Here is a 22,010-nt window from a genome sequence, read left to right on the forward strand (position 1 = left end):
TGCCTAGATCTGAACTATCCACTGAGGAGCCAAATATGACTACTGAGCATTTAAAATGTGGCTAATCCAACTGAGATGTGCTATAAGTATAAAACACACACCAAATTTCAAAGACTTAGTACAAAAAAAGATATAAATGATCTTGTTAATATTCTGCATTAATTACATGTTAAAATGTCAATATTTTAGATATATTCAGTTAAATAAAAATATACTATTGAAATTCGTTTCTTCTACTTTTTATTGTGATTAGAAAATTTTAAATTACATATATGACTCACTATATTTCTGTTGTACAGTGGTGGCCTAAATACATTAGGAGTTGCAAAAATGGTGATAGTCAATCATTCTTTCTTCATTACTTGGCTGAAAATATCTTCGATAAAGAGAAACCTATTCCTCACTATTTGCTTACCTGAGGTATGTATAATCAGTATAGGAAAGGCAGAAGAAAAGGTTTGATTCTTCCCTTTTATCAGTTTTCAAAATAATCACTTGGTCTCCTTATATGCTCTAAATATAACTGTGTGCCAGTTATTACTTGTAATTGTGCCAATTATCAATTTACAGCCTCCTAGCTCTAAATGCACCATGCTTGCTCTGCTTTGTCATACAGGATCAGGACCCTGTAACATTTCTCCTTTGCCAGCTGGTGAAATGTCAGGCTTTGTCAATATACAGCAGTGAAGGCACACCACACGACCACAGCACAGGTTCTGGTATGCTTGTTTCCTATGGTGCAGTTGCCAGCTGAATACTGTGTGGGAAACTTTCACCTCAGTGGCTCAAGCAGACCAGCTGTAGCCTACTGACATTCTCTGGCAAGTTTCTCCACCACCACAAAGAGACTTCCAACAGTTTGGTTCTAGTTTTCCAGCACTCTGCAGCAAATTTCTTCATCTCCTTCCTGCTTTCTGTGGTCCAGCTGTGACATGCTGCTATCCCCTCATCCTGTTATTAGATCTAAGCCAGTCCCAAAACCCAAAGACCCTTGATGGAAAGGAAGGCAAAGTTCCCTTTAAGAAAAGACCCTGCAGTGCTGACACAACTATAAATTTTCTACCGAACCTTCCCCCACAGGAGCCTGATGCTTTTTCATAGCTCAGCTGTGCGAGAGAGAAAAATAAATATCCAAACCATTCTGAAATTATCACATACTGACTCTGGGGAACTGACACTAATTCTGGGAGACACAAAACACAACTATTGCCCATGAGTCAGTGAGGACTTAACGAGGTCCAGTGATAGGTGAAGTCTTCGCACAAGTTTGACTCTGTTAATGGCTGCAAAAGCACTGCAAGTACTAATTGTGAGGTTACGACCAAATTTTAGTGAGGAAGTAAATTTGAAATTGCAGACTATGCAAGTAATAGGAGTCAACTCTATAAAGTCAATCATAAAATTTAGAGCAGAAAGTTACTTTAGAGATCATCCTTCTTATGTCCTCATTTTTCAGATGACAAAAGTAAGCAGTAGAACAGTTGCATGCACAAGCAAGGTCAAAACCTAATTAATAAAGGTCTTCACACCAAAAAAAACAAAGAAAAAAAAGGAACTTCACAGAGAATAAAGAGTATCAGGATAGGTTGACTGACTTCTCTGCAGTAAATTACAGCTTTATTAAGTTATCATAACCATGGTAGCCTTCATTATGTAGCTAGTCTTACTTTCCACCATTTTCTTTGCATACTAGAAGGGCTGCTGTCCCCTCTGATCAAATAAGGAAATACAGTACTTTCTTAGTTCTACCCAGTAACCTGTAATAGCAAGCATCAGATGAAAGAACTCTGCATCTTTCTAGAAACCTACATTCTTAAGGAGTGGGTAGGACACAGGAAAGAGAATGTGTCAGGGGAGACACAGGTGAATACCGATAGAGGCAAGCACTTTTCCTTCTTTTCAGAGGAGATCCACAAAGTTGTAATCACTTTAGCCTACTGTTTAGAGTAGGTGGCCCAGCAGAATGTCTAGGAATTGGTCTCCCATGAATCTTTAGCTTGACCTTGTTGAAGTTAAGATGGGGATGATAACTAGTAAACATACTGCATTTTTCGGGCTATAAGATGCACTTTCCCACCCACCCGCCAAATTTGGGAGGAATAATGGTTGTTAATGCTGCTGTTGAGTTCTGTTTACATTTACATTGGTGAAATATTATGTTATGAAATATTTTACCACATTTTTTGCCTCAAAATTTTTATCCCTATTTTTCTCCTCTAAAACCTAGATGCATCTTATGGTCCAAAAAACTCGAGGTTCTGGTACCAGGTTCAAAATGCTATATTATTAAAAAATTTAGCAGCTAAACATCAAAAATGAATAATAAGCTTTATTTTCTAATATATATTTGAATTGATTATATAAAGAAAAATGGAAATACCCAAGCCCATTAGGTGGGGAAAAAAAGAGAAAGAATTACCTTGATAGACCAATGTCTGATTTACTGGTACCCAAAGTGATAGGTGATTATAATTCATTTAAAGAGAATAAATTTAGTAAATTGTAAGGAATCTAGCAAATGTTTATGATTTTCTAAGAAAAGACCCTGCAGGTGTATTCGGTTCCTAAAGCTTCTGTAACAAAATATGTACCCCAAAATGGGTGGCTTAAAACAATGGACATTTATGTCTCACGGGTCTGAAGGTTATAAGTCTGAAATTAAGATGTTGATGGGCCCATGCTCCCTCTGAAACCTGTACATAGAATCCTTTCCTGCTTATTGCAAGCTTCTGGTGGTCTGCCACTGATCTTTGGCCTTCCTTGGCTTACAGTTGCAGCACTTCAATCTTTGCCTCTGTCAAGAGGATGCTCAGCATTCTCTCCTTGTGCATCTCCGTATCTCTGTTCCTCTCCCTGTATCTCCTTTTATGACACCAGTCATATTGGACTAAGGGCTCACCCTACTCCAGTAGGACCTCATCATAACTTACACCTTAATTACATATACAAAGATCCTATTTGCTTCCAAACAGGGTCACAAGCACAGGTACCAGAGCAGTCAACATACCTTTCAGAGGGACAAAATTTAACCTACTGCACTAGGCAAGCAGTAACTAAGAAGGAAGGAGGGGAAGCTGGCATTAGTAATGTCTACTAATGTCAAACAATGTACTAAGTGAGTATAAGAATAGCACAGTAAAACCAGTTAGAGACTACTGGAGTAGCCCAGGTAATACAATGCTATTTTGAACTAAGACTGGACACCTGGAACAGACTAACAGCTGTCAGAGGGGAGGGGGGCAGAAGGGGACTGTGTGGAAGATGGTGAAGGGATCACCCAAAGAACATATATGCATGATCCACAGACACAGACAACAGTGTGGTGATGGCCAGAGGGAAGAGGGGGCGGTGGCTGGGTAGAGGCAGGCAAACGTTGGGAAAATAGGGACATCTGTAATAGTGTCAACAATAAAAATAAAGGAAAAAATCATGTTTATGGAACAGAGGAATATCAATAGATTTAAGTAATATCTAGGAAGTAAAACTGTCAGAACTTCATTGAATAACCAGATAAGGGAGACAAAAATGACTTAGTAGGTTTCTGGCTTGTGAAACTGATTGGAATATTCTGGCAACTTAGCCAGAGTTATTTTCTAAGACAATATCAATTCTTTTTATAATCTTCACTAACTTTACAAGGTTAGTCCTAATTATTTACTATGGCTTTATTCTTGGTACTCTTTACTCTTGGCCTATCTCAGTCTGGTCCTTACCTACTTTATTCAAGCCTCCAGTTCTATAACCTCTAGTTATTTAATAAATATTCTATGTGGGGGAAAATAAAAAATGAATGAATGAACAAATATTCCATGTGATTTCATAGCTTGTTTCAGAATATATCTTGTCTTCAATGCCATGTCTATATATTTACAAACTTCTACTCAAATAAACCACCTTCTTTGGGAGCTTCTTTGTGCTATTACTGACAATTGAAATATTTTTATATGTAATAAGGTTGTCTGGGCTCCTGGAGTACTTTACTCACACTGATAGCATAGCATTTGTCACACTGGTGTTTATATCTGTTTCCCTACTCAGCTACTCACATCTTCAGAGCAGGGCTTATCCATCTTTTTATTCCCAGTACCCACCATCATAGTTTGCACATAATGGTTTCCATAAATGCTTACCGAATAGTGATTAATCAGTTATAACTAGCACTGCTACTTACCATGCTGAAAATCTAAAAGTAAATGGAAGACAAGTAAGATGGTGATTGTTTTTATAAATTACATTCTGAAAAAAATGAATAAAGGTCTTTGTTTCTTAGTAATGAATTCATGTAATTTACAGTTAATTTATTCTAAAATCCCTTGAGACTATGTAATATGGCCTATACCTTCTAGAATAAACCCATATTTAAATGCCTAAGCAATTCTTAAATCTAAATAGCACATATTCCAACTCTACCTATAAAAATTACGTTACCCAAAAGAGGTAAATTTGATATTTGAAGAACTCATATAATTGTATAATGTTCAGTAAAAATATTCTTGATGCTTACATGTTAACTTATATATAACTTAGATGGTCAATTTTCAAATAACTAATGAAAATAAAATGTACTTTTTTAAATAGCTACATAATCTAGACTTGCTTTGATGACTAAAAACATGTGCCTAATACCTGCAATGGCTTCTGTTTATCAACATAAACATGAAGGATCTTTCTACAGCTATAGCTATAGAAAACTTCCATTTTACAGAGGTTTCTAACTAAAAGAATATAAGGTGGTACTTTATTATAAATACAATAGTTAAATCTGTAGTGTTTACACTGGACAATACTGGTATAGTATATAGGCACTTAGAAAATCTAAAGCTTAAATTGCTATTACACAGTGATATGCATTTCCTACAATTAGTGTAGTGTTTTTAAAACAAAGATCCTAAGTAACAGGTGCCAATATAATAAAATTAGGTATTACCATCACTATTTGTAGCTTCACAAAAAATTTTGGATCATAACTGTTCCTACTATCTCATCATTCAACATTTGGAAATCCAGTTTGCTCAGATAGTTTTCTGATATACACAAAGAACAAAATGAGCTTCTTCCATACCCTCCCCCTATTTTTTCTCCCCTGAGATTCAATGCTTAATATGAGTTCCATTTTCCAGAGATAAAAGGACTGCATTAACAATGATGTGCTCTAGCTTTCTTTTGACAATAAATTACCATATTTATATTTTGAAGCTGTCATATGCTAGAAGACATTAAATATCCTCTTGTCACAATTAACTCTTTAAACCCAATTAAATGGCTTGGTTCAAAACAGACTGTGAAAATTAAAAGAATATAATTTTATTAGTAATTATTTTGCAATTATTTTCATTATCAGTATTATTTAATTTATTCCATAATTGATTTTAGCTGAGCAATGCAGTGGCTCAAATCTTTCTTCCTTTTACCCTTAAGATATAAACAAGAATTTGAATATGCTCTGTTTAGCAATAATACATAATAACTTCCTAAGTACCCGAGGCCAAATCCTAATACAACAAACTGTAACAAATTGCTCATTTTTAAAATCCCACACATAATTATATCAGATGTAAGCCACTGGACTACAACATAAGGGTTTCATTTTACTAAGGCTTAGTATTTTCATTTTAAATACAATTGTTTCTGCAGTAGACTAATGTAATGTCACAGAAAATAGCTCTCCTTTTTGCATACAATACAAACTTAGAAAGAGAAATACATTTTTAGGGATAAATATATATTTAGGGGAAGATGGGAAAGGGTTGTCAAGGAACATGTATAAAGGACCCATGGGTGTGGTGGCGGGAGGACTGAATTTGGGAGGTGGGGGTGGGTAGGACAGGAGGAGAATATGGGGGAAAATGAGGACAACTGTAATTGAATGACAATAAAAAGGAATAAAGAAAAAAGAAAACTAAGAGTAAGGTAACCCACAAAGGAGAGAAAAAAAGTCAAACTGGCATTAGCTTTCTCATCTTTAACACTGGGGCTGAAGGCAATAAAGAAAGAGAGGAAACAACTGCACCTCAAGAATTCTACACTCAGGTAAGACATATTAACCTGGCAGGAAAAAGATATTTGCAGATACGCAAGAATTCAAAGTAATAACCTAGGTGATTCCATTCTGAGAAAAAATACTCAAGAAATGACTATCCAAAGAACAAATGAATCTGAACAAAAAAGTGAAAATGAAGGAAAGAAAATGAATCTTGCAATATGTACATGGTGTTAAATTTAAATTAGATAATGACAGACTAACTGGCAATGTACAATATAAGATCTCAAAATATTCTCAAAATAAAAAACATATGCAAGGTTATAAGGAAAATCTATACCCACAGCACTGTAAAAAACAAACATTACAACCAAAAAAAAAAAAAAAAAAAAAGACCTAAGGCTCTCTCCATCTACCCCTCAAGATAGTCTGTAGTCAAATACTGTTTTCTTAAATTACTTGGATTAGTTCTCTCCCCACCACCTTCAATGTGATTCAAAGTAGGAATTTAAGTAGTACTTAATCCATACACTATTCCCCAGAGATATCTATCTACCAGACAACCAGGTTCACAACACATAACCTTAAGAGAAACTGCAAATAAGGAAAAAAATACATTAGAACAAATGACACAAGCAAAATGTTCTCATTGTAAACAATAATTTTAAATAAATAAATATAAAAATTAAACTCCAAAGAACCAATGATGAAAACGATGTTGACATCAATTTGGCTTCAGTAAATTATCAGGTGAAAGTAATTTGACTCCAGTGAGGTCATAAGCAGATGTTTTGAAACCACATGCTCCTCTTCTAGTAGCTATTCAAAGTAGGTGCTTTGACTATGGTATTTATTTTTGGTAGAAGACCTGGGAAATTGTTCTGCAGAAGGTAGGTAGGATGAAATGAAAGAGTTATCGGGGAATTGCTAATCTGACAGCCAGGCAGAGGAAGTGAGTAGTCAGCTACAGCTTTTCCTTTTCTCTCCCAACCCACACTGGAAATAAAACATAATTGAGAATTTGATATAGTATCATTCAAAAGATGAAAACCCAAGGAACCATTTATTTTAAAATATGTTTGGATAATAAGAATATTTTCAAATAAGATAACCAAGACAGTTACTATGGGCCATTTACTAAAAGATGAAAATAGTCATATCACAGGTATACCCCCAAAGTAGGACCAGCTATATGCCAAACAGCTCAGTCATTAAGTGTGCTGCATGACAATACTGGTTATACTAGTGTTGTTTCTCTAGTTGCATTTATTTAAAATAATTTTTAAATAAAATGTAAATAAAAGAGTTAAGCATTTCATTCCAAAACAGAGGCAGAGGGAGAACAAGAGAAATAGGCACTGCTCAGTGAAGAAATAAGACTTTTTCCCCATATAGTTTATTACCTATACTCTTGCTGACTCAAACTTTTCTTCTACAAGAACATTTTTTTCAACACTTTAAATACTTTACCACTATAATTTCTTTCTTAAAAATAATAACACCAATTCAAATAAGCATGAGAAATAGAATTCATCATTTTAACTTTTAAATAAATCTGACCAAAGGAAAAAAAAAACACTTTAGTCAGCAAAGTAAGAGGACTTTTTCATACATTTTCAATAGAAGGTAAAGTAAAATTATGTAGCCTATTCCATTTATGTCATCATGCTTGCCAATAAGCTAGCATTTCTCAATTGCAAGCTCACAGACCTGAGCTGTTTAAGACCCGAGCCCCTTAATAGAAGGAAGAGGCCAAGTCCCCTGAAGAAGGAGCTTGAAAAACTACCACAGGTATAAACAAGTATACAGTATAAAACTGCTGTTGGCAAACTACAGCACACAGGCCATATCTGACCTGACACATGCTGCTGTAAGTAAAGTGTTACTGAAATACAGCCACACTCACTCATTTACATATTGTCTATGTTCACTTTTGCACTACAATGGCAGAGCTGAGTAGTTGAGACAAACACTGTATGGCTGGTAAACCCTACAGTAATTACCATCTGGCCTTTTATGACCAAAAATGTGCAGACCCTTGCTAGAAATCTCCCTCCAGTTGGCCTTTAAAGGACCATCAGCATCTGCTAGAGTGACTATGCTCTGGAAAAAAGGAATACTCAGACCAACCAGAGATTAACAGATACTAACTTTGCACAGACACTAATAGCCAGGAACCCAAAATGCCATTTTGGTCTGTCAGTCAAAGAGAGAGTTTAGGGTGATCAGGTGATAAGTAGGTTTCTGGCTCAAGTTTAAAATTAAGTGGGACAGTATGTTCACAGGGATAACCTGTCATCACTTTCCAGTTCCTGAATGTATACTTGGAAGAGAAATACACAGCACCTGGGAGAATTTCCACCTTAGCTCTCTGACCAATGGAGTAAGCATCATTTTGCTAGGAAAGGCCAAATGAAAGCTCCTCGCTTGCTCACCCTGCCAGGGATATAAAGCAAAAGTAATAATGCATCCCTATCTCTAATAGGGATGCAGAGATTAGTGCCACCATCAAAGACTTAAATAGATGACAAGGTGATAATATTGATCACATATCCATTTAAGTTAACTGATTAGCCTATGTAGAAGGTGGGTGATCCTGAAGAATGATTATGAATTATCACAAATTTAACCAGGTTGTGACACCAATTACAGTTGTTGTTCCAGATGTGCTATCTTCAATGAAGCAAATCAATACAGTCTCTGAGCTCTAATATAAAATTCCACGATGGCAAATACTTTTATATCTATATCAACATGAGGTATCATCAGAAGATATCTGCCCAAACCAAAGGGTCATCAGTTCGATTCCTAGTCTAGAGCACATGCCTGGGTTGCAAGCCAGGTCCCCAGTAGGGGGGGACACATGAGAGGCAACCAGACATTGATGTTTTTCTCCCTCTCTTTCTCCCTCCCCTCCACTCTCTAAAAATGAATGAATGAATGAATGAATGAATGAGTAAATAAATAAAGGATATTTTTGCCTTTGCCTGACATAATTAGTTTCTTTTTTTTTTAAGATTTTATTTATTTATTTTTAGAGAGGGAAGGGAGGGGGAGAGAGAGAGAGAGAGAGAGAGAGAGAGAGAGGGAGAGGGAGAGAGAGGGAGAGAGAGAGAGAGAAACACCAGTCTGCAGTTGCTGGGGGTTCTGGCCTGCAACCCAGGAATGTACCCTGGCTGGGAATCGAACCTGGGACACTTTGGTTCCCAGCCCACGCTCAATCCACTGAGCTACGCCAGCCAGGGCTCTATCTGGCATAATTAATAAGTATACTTCATGGCTGTATACCTGCACCAAGTTATAATCTCAATATCAACTCTCCCACTCTCTTACACAGTATAATCCAGAGACAGTGGCCATTTTTTCTTAACAGTTAATATGTATTTAGTTTTATTATGTAATATGTAGTGGTCTAAATGTTTTTATGCATTATTTCATTAAATTCACAGAAGAGGTAGGCACTTCTGTTATCCACATCATACAATTGAAGAAACAAGTAACACCAAGGTTAAGTAATCTAAGTAGTACAAGGCAGAGCCAGATCTAAAATCCAAATTGTAAAATTCTAGAGCCCTGTCGCTTAACAGGATCCTCTAGTCTGGTGAATAAAAAAGCTATTTTGTTTGCATGTTTATCCATTTGTCAGTTGGTGAATATTTGGGTTGTTTCCAACTTGGGCGTACTGTAAAAAATGTTGTTAAGGAGAATCACGTACACATTTTTCTGTGTCAACATATTGTATTGGGCATATTGTAAAAAATGTTGCTAAGGAGAATCACGTACACATTTTTCTGTGTCCACATATGTTTTTATTTCCCTTGGGTACACACCTGAGAGCACAATTGCTCAGTCATCTATAAGCCTATCTTCAACAATCTCTGAGGAACAGCCAGAGTGGCTAAAGGCTCCAATTCTTCCACATCCTAACCACCACTTATTATTATCTGTCTTTTTTATTTTTTTTTTCCAGAAACAGTGATGATTTTGATATTTCACAGCCAAAACACTGATCCACAATGCTGATGACTTTGGCCTCAGGCTTACTGAGAGTGATGAGGAGGAAGTATAAAGTTTTTTAGATATCTCAGTAAGACACATATTAAGGCAGAAGATGAGAAATAAAATCCACACAAATTAAGGAGTCCACCAATGAAGTAACGATTCTAGGAGTCCAATGGCCTAAGACCTGTGAGATAACTTCTCCAAGATGAAGGACAAGTTACTCATCTTCACTATTTACTACTTAAAAGGGAGGGAAGGAGGCATAATGACTGACAAGCATTTATAAGTTCGGGAAGGCTCTGAAACAAGTCTAAGCTGTTGTATAAGCTGCTCTACCACTTGAGCCTTATGATCCAGTATGTCAATTATCTGATGCTTCAGGCAAGCCCCAAAAAGAGAATCATATCACAAGTTTTCAGGGGTTTAGAGTAAAACCATGCCATTTCCTAAAGACCATTATTCTTTGAGAAAGAGATCCTAGCCTGCTTGTTATAGGGCCTTGAAAAAGACCAAAGCCCAGATCGTAGGAAGCAAGTAACAACAGGATGACCTAAGTTGCCCATGAGGAAATGGGTGTTATTTGAACCACTAAGCTTCCGTAGGAACAAACTATCAGTAACTAAAAATGTTACATAAGATATTGGGCTTGAGCAGGTCCAGAAAACATAGGCCGAGGTATGGTTTTCTTTCCTGGGGCACTGCCTCCTGCTCTTCAATTCATATCTAACATCATGGAGGGACTTCTTATAGCCAGATGAATGAGGGAAAAAAACTTAGATGCAGCTTAAAGTTAGTTCCATGAGGCTCTGGAACAAACAGGAACCAGAATGCTACACAATAACAGCCTGAGACATCAGTGATGGGGAATCCTCCAGATCAGCCAACCTTTGAGAAGTACAGTCTGGATGGAGAGATGCCAGAAGTGCAAATCTACACTAACTGCTAACAGTTTGGAAGACTGGTCAAGGACATGGAAAGCACAGGACTAGAGGATTCGTGACAATAGGTCTGGGGAAGGTTATGTCGAGGAACCTCTCAGAATGTGCACAGATGAAGAAATATGCATCCATCACAGAGAAGACTCAATAATCAGGTGGCCAAAATTAATCATTCTGAATGTCAATTTCTTTTCCCAGCCATCCCAGGGTTTATTCAATGAGCCCTTGTGAAAAATGGCAATAGTGGCAAGCACAGAAGCTATGAGTGGGCTCAACTACATGGACTTTTCCTCACAGCAGCTGCTCTGGCCACAGCTACCACCAAGTGCTCAACCTGCTAACAGCTGAGACCAACACTGAGGCCCATGACATAGCCTCGTTCTCCAGAAGGACTAGCCAGCCTCTGACCCACAGAGTGAGTCTCATTATGCTAGTTTGATAGGATATTACAGGTCATTATGCTAGATGATTAGGTTCTAGGTACTTTCATTACAGCATCTTTCCTGCAAGCATTTTTGCCACAAACATTTTCATTGTGTAAGTAGTTGGCCATAAGACAATTTTGCTGTTAAAAAAAAAACTGATTAACAGTTTGATAGGTTTTTTGGGGGGGATCTGTTTGGTTTCATTTCTCCACTAATAAATTAACTGCCTTCAGCAGATTTAAAATGTACTTAAGCTGGTTGCCTGTTTGGTTTCATTTTCCATTGATGAAGTGGTCAATTTAAATAGTTACTGGTTTTAAATAACTATTTTAAAATAGTTAGCATTTCTTTCAGATAATAACTTTTGCCCCAAGAATTAGCTGATTTTTATTTTGAAAAACACTACACTGACAGGAGAAAAAGAGGCACCCAGAGGCCTCTTTTAGGGTACAATCTTGAAGCCACATTTCCTATAGAATGAAGACAAGTGCTTAGGTACAATCCACAAAATAACTTACTTGTGTAGTATTACAATGAATCCACACATTTCAAATATCTTCAAATATTTTTTATTTTGCAATAAACTTTTACATTTTGTTATTCATTTTTAATTTTGATTTTCCTTTTTACAGCTTCATGGCCAATTAGTTATGCAGCAGAAATGCTTATAGCAAAGATGCTACAGTGATAATACCAGGTAAGGTTAATTACACTGCCTTCCATCATGGAGGGGGCAGCAATTTATCCTCACTGGGTCACATAATTATCCAGATAAAAATATTCCTTTTTTCTCTTCAAAGCTTCTATCAGCATCATCTTCTATGCACTTAAGGCATGACTTATTCATTAATATGGTCTGCCATAAGATTTACTTCATAAAACAGCAAGTGGGACAATGGGCTCATGGTCTTGAATTTCACTGGGCTTACCCCCCACCTAGAAGCATCTGGCTTAACAGAACAGTAGAATGGCCAAGTGAAAAGTCAGTTACAACACTAACCTTAAAAGGATGGTGTTCTTACAGGATGTGGTACATGTTTTAAAGTCATGACCAAATACAAAGTGTAGTGTTTCCCTTAGCCATGATATATGAGTCAAAAAATCATCCTCATTTCAGTATTATTCCTAATCATGTACTCACAGAATTTTTGTTTCCCACCCCTGCAGCTTTGGTTTGGGAATTTTAGTTTGCAAATACACAGAAGTAGACAAGAATGATCCAACGAACTAAAAAATGAAACTGTGAGTTGACCACTTTGTGTTCCTGACATAAATGAACCAAAAGGCAAAAAATAAGATTACTAGATGCATTGACAGATTCCATGACCAAAGAAAAACCACTGGGTAGGACTATGTCTAAACCCAGCATGTTCTCTGAGGTGCCTCTTAGTATTTCCATGCCCAATAGTAAAAATAAATGGAATACTATATAAACAAACAAACAAAAAAAGGCAAGACCACTGAGGATCAGATCTATCAGAAATAAGGTTTTGTGTTATTCCACTAAGTAAAAAACCTCAAGTCCTGGCTGCGAACAAAGGAAAAATGAACTGAAGAGTGGAAAAAGAAAGCTTCAACCTTGGTCTCATGGTCAGTGTGAAGATAGCTAATGACTAACTTCACAATATAGTTATTAAGTAATAAATATTCAGATAAACTGACTGAATTTGAGGAGTGATTAACATAGCCCAGAGAAAGATGTATCTCCCAGAAATAGATGAATGATTAGCGGGACTCTGTAAGAAGTAGCCTGTGCTAATATTAAGCTATTGTCTCTTGGCTTTAAACTTACTATGTTCCATTTTGTTAGGCTAGAAACCCTTTGGGATGTGTGGGAGAGGGGGTTCGAGTTAAAAAAAAAAACCACAGGATGAAGAAGGGACATATTCTTTCCCATTTGCTCAAAAGTCTCCTACCCTGTGGGTGACAATTGATTCCAGCCCTAACAGTTGGTTCCACTGAAGTTTTTTCCATAGTCACAGAACCAGCTTCATTGGGCCCCCTCTGAAAAACCAACACCTGCTGGCCAGCACTAGCCCCTTCCTCAGGATGCCCAAATACAGAGCCATAGTATCCATCCTCCAAGATCTTGAGGCAACACCACGAGCTAGCAGTATCTTCTTATGAGTTCTACAGGGCCTCCTGCAAGCTTCTAAATTTTAATCACTCACCCTGATTCCTTGTTCCCCCGCCCCTTTGTGTAGCAGATGCTACTTGCAGTTATTATATCTTCAACACTTATTCTGCCTTTTCAGTTCATTAATAACTGATAATAATTCCTCCTAGTACATTAATTCTGTTAAAATAATTGCTGTGGTTTCCATTTTTGACCTGACCCAAACTGATATATCTATTACCATTACATAACCATGTGGGGATATAAAACCAAACAACCAAGTTGGCTGCTATGTCTGACCTCAATTTCAAACCTCTAAGAAAATCATGTATTGCAACAGGCTGGACTCATTTGTAAAAGACACTATTTAGAGACAATAGAATGTTTTAGCAATTTTCCTGGAAATACACATATGAAGATGTGCATACATATTACAAAAAACTTAAACAGTAAAATAGACACTGAATATTTTTAATCTTCCCCTATTATAAGTGATACTTCAATAAAATCGTATACATACACCCTTTTGTATTTTTCTTTGTATATAAATAAATATATTTGAATGTATATTGGCATATACATTCACGCATTTACTATTTTTTGAGTGCCTTTTATATACAAGCCACCATGCTAGCTACAAGGACTACAATTACGTAGAAGGCAGATAAGATCTCTCCTTTCCCAAAACTTGAAGCCTGTTTTCTCAGAATATATCCTACCTTACTAACCACTAGAAGAACTGTACCAATTTGCACTCCTACCAAACAGCTTGGGAGAGTGCCTATCTGTTCACACCCCAATCAAAAGGGACAATGTTGATATTTGCCAATGTGGTAGATAAAAAATTAAATTCCACTGTTGTCTTAGAATGTATTTTTTTTTATTAGGAGCAAACATCTTTATACTTTCACAGAGAAGTGTTGCTTCTTCATTTACAGCACTTTTTTCCCTACTTGATAATACAGGCTATCTTCTTAATCTATGAAATAGATTAATAACCATACATTCTGCTGAGCTTAAATTAATAGTCATAACCACCATGACAAAAATGATAGAATTCTATGCTGAGTTCTTTACATGCATCATCTTTTTTAATCCCTACAAAACCTCATAAAGTAGTAGTATTTTTCCATTGAGCCCACTAGCTTGTAATTGTGAAGTCTCTAAGGGCAGAACCCATATTTACTTAGTTCACTCCTACAAAACAAATTGATGGGTAAGCACAATTACTGTGGACGTTTCATAGACGAGAAAGCTTAGAAAGATGAAGTAGTGGAGCTAGGGTTCGGTCTGTGCTATCTTGGCCAACAATCCATGGTCTTAACCGCTATACATATTGCCAAGGTGATTTTAAGACACAAAACACCTACAAGTAAAACTTTTTTGCTATATTCTTTGTTATATTCTTGCTATGATTATACAAATAAATTGAAGATATACACATTTTAAGAGGGAAAAATTAACAGGGACTGAAATTAAACAGGAAATGATTTCCACAGAAAACTGAACCTGTACAGTTTGGCAAACAGAACTGTTGGGAGTGACAAAAAGAGAATACGGACTTTTAAATCTAAGTTAGAACAATAAAAATAATAGCAAACATAGCTTATCAAGTGCCATTTGTTCTAAATCATCTTACATGTATTAGCTCATTTAATCCCACCAAAAGCCTGATAAGGCCAATTTATCAACGAGTCATTTGAGGCATGAAAACAGAAATGTGCTCAAGGTCACACAGCTAATAAGGAGGTTTAAATCCAGGCAGTCTGGCTCTAGAATCTGTGCTTTAAAGTAAATATCATGCTACACAAACTGTAAGTTTATACTGACTGCTGTAAGTCACTGACATTATATTCAAGGGTTTGCACTTTACAGACTACAGACTACCTTGGTAATCCTGGTTTTTGACAATGACCATAGTTGCTGGTTGTAGGTTAATATAAACACAATATTTTTTAAATAATGTACAGCTCTCAGATGAAAGTCTACATCGTATGTCTAAAAAAACTCAACACAATGTACATAAATTGCTAAGACACACAAAAGTTATTTTAGGCCATGATAAAACAAATGTTATTATACCTCACATTTTCTGAAATGATACTAGAAGGAGTGAAAAGAGCAAAGTTTAGTTTTAATTACCATCAACAGGACATTTAACACAATAAATTCTTCTAACTACATTAAATTTTAATCTAACTAGAATCGATATTGCAACCACTTTATTATAGCAGCTGAATGAGACTCAAAACCATACTTTGAAAGTCTAAAAGACATCATTAAAAAAGAGTCACTGCAGCCATTTTCAAAGATTAGTATTTACATTATACCTTTCAAGAATTTCCACTCCATTCTAACCTTTGTAGAAATACCTAGAAGTACAGCCAAGAAAAAAAATAAGCTTGTTTGGTGGCATTTTAATATCTTATTCCCACTTCACAGGTCACATGCTGTGATTCTGATCATTCAGAGACACGGCTACTCTCTTTTCCAACTATTACAGGCATATTGCTTACTATGCTTCCTAATACATTGCACCTAACATAACCATGAGATATAAACCCATTAGGTGAAAACTGCTATAATAAATAACATTCTTTACATTAAAAAGCACATTACTCTGGCTAACTGAATAATTCATGTTCTAGTAATAGTTATCATGTTATATTTCATATTAAATACCTTATTTTGGAAAACTGACACTCATATTACATAAATAAATTATGTACCTACACCAGTATAACTTGCATATTCTTAGCAGAAAATCACCTTAAATGCTGACATTTTGGTATGTTTTAAAGATGCACTAGAATCAAAAGTAATTCAGGTTCTTATAAAAGAAATTAAATAGGTAAATTTTTTAAAGAACAAACTATACTTAAAGACATACAAAGAATAAAGCCAAAACTAGGATGACAAACTAGTAAACTGAATTCCATTTTGCTACTTTTAATTGCAAATGGACAACTGCAAGGAAAAATATTAATATTATCATTTTTGCTACTCAGAAAAATGGGCTTTCCACATTTAGCTTCATGTAGCTTTTAAGAACTGCTAAGAATTATGACCAGTAAAAAACAAAACAATTTTTCAAAACTCAATGAAAGTAATCAATAAAAACACAGGAGAGTTTATAGTTTATACTCTTTAATTAATAAATACTATTAAATACTATAAATATAGAATTAGGCAAAATGGAAGATCTAGTAATGACACAATTTAACAAATCTTAGTTCCTTTGAAGTCTTATTTGAAAAATTTATATTCATCTGTGTCTTCAAAAAGATTCTGAAAATTAAAAAAAAAAAAAAAAACAGGGGGTAGGCAGCCCCATCAGAATCAATCCCTCAGCCTCTACTGTTGTAGAAGCAAGCTGGCCTTCTATAAGGCCCTTCGGAAGGTATATCAAGCCTATACTCCACTGATGAGTAGCTTCCACAGTACACTAGCAACCCAGAATATCTGTACGCCAGGTGGTTGTCAGGAAGAATATACTTGAATTTACTACTTAAAATATTTACCCAAAGATTTAAAATACTTAACAGTTAACCAAAACTGTATTTCAAATATAGTTTTATACCTCACATACAAAATACAAAACTGTATTTTGGAGCCATTTCCCAAAAAATATTTATTAATAATAATTAATTAATCATATTATTAGCAGTATACTAATATAATTACTATACCATTTGTAATTCGGAAACTATTCATTGATATTGCTATTAATATCAATATTTATCTAAAGATTAAATAAGAAAAATAACATTTTTGGATAAGTATTGATAAATAATAAACTCAAGATCAGATGTTATGGGTTACCAATATTATTTATCTTATCTAAATGTTTTATATTACTTGATGGACTATATTTAAATATTTCTATGAATAATCAAAAGTCTGTCTATCCTTGGATTAAACTGGACCAATACAGAGCAAAATACCTAAAATCATATTTTGCTATTAAGTCATAAACTCTTATTCAAGAATGTAAAATATTAAATACTCTATTTTAGAAAAATGATACCTATATGACTTATTAAAATCCCTTCTTTGGTTAGGATTCAACATACTGCATAGTATCATTTATTTAAAAATGCACAGTCACTTAAAAACAATTTTCTGGAATCTGGATTCATAAAACTGATCACACATCCTTCATTCCATTTGGTACGAAAAAAAGCAAATCTGTGATTTACCTTTGGCAAGTGAAAAGGATTTCATAGCATACATTAGTAAAGTTTTTAATCTCTCTGCCAGTGTCATCTCATTTATTTTATGATTTCCTTGATTAAACATTTCTTATGTAAGATGCAATAAAATTTTATGGAACAAGGTAAAATAAAACAATGAAATCATTTTAAAAAGATTAACCAGTAAATGAAAAAATTAAAACTTAATGAACATTATAAAAAATCTCAATGAAATTCAACAATTAAAACTTTACCTTAATAAAGTATGGATAAATGTTTGCTATGCAAATACAAACACAGTTTCCTCTAAAGTAGAAAAGGCTTACCTCAAAACATTTAATTATAACAATGTTCATATCTTATTTATAATTCACTTGGCAGGATTACTTTCAAGTAAAATCTATTTTCACTTTTACAAATTAATGAAGTTCATTTTTTATATTAAAAATAACTATTTTAAGACTAAATTAGTAAAGTTTAATGGATGCTACAAAAATATTAGCTGTAATAGGTCAGAGGAGAAATCTGTGAAAATGACATAGACACAGAGATGTGTATAAAAGATATTGTCAAATTTGATATTTCAATGTTTTTTGTAAAGCATATGTAAAATACCAAGTAAACAATAAAGACTTGTATAAACTATCATTTCACATTAGAATGGTGTGAGAACAAAGGTGCATACTTACCCTTCTCCTCCCATTCTTGTTATCTTCAGGCGAAAATCCACAGAATTCAGACTGGGGGGCTTCCATTTCAAAGTATCATCACATCGACCAGGTTTATATTTCTAAAGTGAATTAAAATTATGGTAGTTAATGAGGAGCTAAGAAATTAACACTTGACTTATTAGGTATAGCAGCAATTACTTTTTAAGCAAAATTACTATTCTTTTCTGAATGTAATTTTTGTTATCTTCAAATGATGAGTAAAACTAGATATTACCTTCTTTTTGTCCAGAAAAAGAGTGAAACTTGTTATTCTTTCTAATTTCTCTATGGCTTACAGTAAGTCTGATCTCTTTTAAAAATTTTTGTTTTTTCCATGTTTAACTTTACTGTGGGATAATTTATAATAAGTAAAGCTAACCAATGAAATTAGCAAAATGGATAAAATTATGTAACCATCACCAAAATATGATATATAGCATTTCAATCACTCAAAATGTTTCCTCCTAACATTTGCAGTCAACTCCCCCGCAGCTACTCTCTGGCAATAGTGACCCAAGATGTGCCTTTTATAGAATTCACAAGAGATTCCTCAAGTTTTTGAGATTTATCTATGCTGGTGCATATACTAGTAGTTGGTTGTTTTTATTACTGACTAGGATCCCATCTTATGTACATAAAACAGACTATTTATGTATTTACAAGCTGATGGATGTCTGGGTTGTTACCAATTTTAGACTCTCACGAATAATGCTGCTCTGAACATCTTTGTGGACATGTCCTCATAACTGCTGGGTAAATACCTAGGAGTAGAATAGCTGGGTTGCACAGTAAATGTATGTTTAATTTTATAAGAAACTGTCATTTACCATTTACTGTGGGTCACATGGTAAACTTAAACGTAAAAGTTTAAGTTTATAAAAAACTGTCAAATTGTTTTCCAAAGTGGTTGTAACATTTTCCATTCCCACGAGTAATATACGCGTGAGGTCAATCTGCCCTCCATCCACCCTAGCAGTAGGTATTGTCAGTCTTTAATTCTAAATTTTTAATCCATAAGTGTGTCTCATAATTTTGTACTTTTTTAATGACCAGAGACATTGATCTTTTAATTTCCTTATCTGCTATCTGTGTCCCTTCTTTGGTACAGTCTGTTCAAAATTGTATCCCTGTTTTTACTGGGCAGTCCCCTTATTATTTACTTGCAAAAGTTGTTTATACATTCTGGATAAATAGCCTTGATTAGATATATGTACTGCAATGTCTTCTACCAGTCTTTATCCTGCCTTTTCATTTGCATAACAATTTCTTTTGAACAGTAAAGTTATTTTTATTTTAATGAGTCTAACCATTTCTCTTCCAGTATACTGATATGAGAAATAAAAATTTAAGGTGTACAATATGTTTTGACATATGTATACCTTGTGAAATGATCAACACAATCAAGTTAATTAACATATCCATCATCTCACATAGTTACTTTTTTTTCCCTTTTTGGTAGTGAGAACATTGAAGATCTACTCCTAACAAATTTCAACTATACATTATTATTATTAATAATCATAATCACCATGCTACACATTAGGTCTTTAGAACCTACTCATAACCGAAACCTTTGATCAGTATTTCCCATTTTCCCCTAACCCCTCAGCCTCTGGTACCACCATTCTATTCTGTTAGTTGAACTTTTTATTTTTAAAATTCCATACATGTCTGAGAACACGTGATATTTGTTTTTTTGCATCTGGCTTATTTCACTTAGCATAATGTACTACAGTGTCATCCATGTTGCAAATGGCAGTAGTTACTTCTTTCTCAAGGCTGAATAATATTTCACTGTATATGTATACCACATTTTCTTTATTTATTCATCAGTTGAAAGACACTTAGATTTTTTTCCATAGCTTTGCTACTGTGAATAATGTTGCAGTAAACATGAGAATGCAGATATCTCTTCAAGATACTGGTTTTCTTTCTTTTAGATACATACCCAGAAGTGGGATTGCTGGATTATACGGTAGTTCTAGTTTTAATTTTTTTGAGGAAATTTCATTTTGTTTTTCATTATAGCTGTATCAATTTACATTCCCACCAACAGTACACATGGTTCCCTTTGCTTTCCACATCCTCACCAACGGTTACATTCTGACTTTTTGAGAATGACCATTCTGACTGGTGTAAGGTGATATCTCACTGTGTTTTTGATTTGCATTTCCCTGATGACTAGCAATGCTGAGCATCTTTTCAAAATCATATATTTTAAATTTTTATAATTTGTGTTCTCTGTGTCCTCTTCAAGCAAACTTTGCCTATCACTATAATTTTCTACTATGTTTTCTTAGAGATATTTTATAATGTTGGCTCTTATTTTAAGGTATACAATCCATTTGAGGTCAATTTATTTATATGGTGTGAAATAAGGGATGAGGTTCACTGTTCAAAAGAGAGATGGATATCACACCAACCCAGCACCACTTGTTGAAAAGATTATCCTTTCCTACTTCTGGCCAAGATGGAGGCATAGGCAGACACACTGTGCCTCCTCACACAACCAAAAGAAGGACAACAAATTTAAAATAAAAAAAAACAACCAAAACTACCAGAAAACTGAACTGTATAGAAATCCGACAACCAAGGAGTTAAAGAAGAAACATTCGTCCAGACTGGTAGGAGGGGCAGAGACTGGCAGCCAGGTGGAGAGGACTCACAGCAAAGCAGTGGCTGGAGGACCAGGTGAGTCAGCAGCTGGCAGACAGGTCAGTCCCACATTAGTGTGCAGATAAACCGGGAAAAATAACTAGGGAGCGAGACAGACTGTGCAACCCAGGGCTCCAGTACGGGGAAATAAAGCCTCAAACCACTGATTGAAAACAACTGTTGGGGTTGCAGTGGCAGCAGAAGAAACTCCCAGCCTCACAGGAGAGTTCGTTGGAGAGACTCACAGGGTCCTAGAACCTTCACAAACCCACCCACCCAGGAACCAGCACCAGAAGGGTCCAATTTGCTTGTGGGTAGTGGGGGAAGTGACCCACAACCAGCAGATAATGGGGCAAGCAGCACTGCTCCTTCTTGGATTCCTCCCCCACATATAGCATCACAACAAATTGACTTGTGTTGCGCTGCCCGGCTGAACAGCTAAGGCTCCGCCCCTTACTACATAACAGGCATGCCAAGACAAAGAAAAAATGTCCCAAATGAAAGGACAGATCAAAGCTCCAGGAAAAATACAACCAGGTGAGGAAGAGATAGCCAACCTATCATATGCAGAGTTCAAAACACTGGTTATCAGGATGTTCCAGGAACTCACTGGGTACTGCAACAGCATAAAAAGACCAAAGCAGCAATGGTTGCATTATGTGAAATAAGGAAAAATCTACAGGGAACCAACAGTGAAGGGAAGGAAACCAGGACTCAAATCAACAGTTTGGAGCAAAAGGAAGAAAAAAACATTCAACCAGAAAAGAATGAAGAAATAAGAATTTTTAAAAAATTAGGAGAGGCTTAGGAACCTCCTGGACATGTTTAAATGTTCCCATATCCTAATTATAGCGGTGCCAGAAGGAGAAGAGGAAGAGCAAGAAATAGAAAACTTAGGCAAAGGAAATACACTTTCAGAAAGTCTAGGAAGCTCAGAGAGTCCCAAAGAAGTTGGACCCAAGGAGGAACACACCAAGGCACATATAATTAC

The 22,010-nt window shown here is 35.4% G+C and overlaps 1 protein-coding gene across 2 annotated transcripts in view; it reads right to left on the reverse strand.

Annotated features, from left to right (window-relative positions):
* RNGTT (RNA guanylyltransferase and 5'-phosphatase) overlaps nt 1-22,010 on the reverse strand; it is a 242,293-nt gene that overhangs the window by 78,739 nt on the left and 141,544 nt on the right. For both annotated transcript variants that reach the window (XM_045843819.1, XM_045843818.1), the window contains one exon: nt 18,344-18,444. In XM_045843819.1, the coding sequence (XP_045699775.1) occupies nt 18,344-18,444 (101 nt within the window). The remainder of the gene's footprint in view (nt 1-18,343; nt 18,445-22,010) is intronic.

Source organism: Phyllostomus hastatus, unplaced genomic scaffold (genome assembly GCF_019186645.2).
Source record: "Phyllostomus hastatus isolate PE091 unplaced genomic scaffold, TTU_PhHast_1.1 phas_contig_40, whole genome shotgun sequence".
Classification (NCBI taxonomy): Eukaryota; Metazoa; Chordata; class Mammalia; order Chiroptera; family Phyllostomidae; genus Phyllostomus; species Phyllostomus hastatus.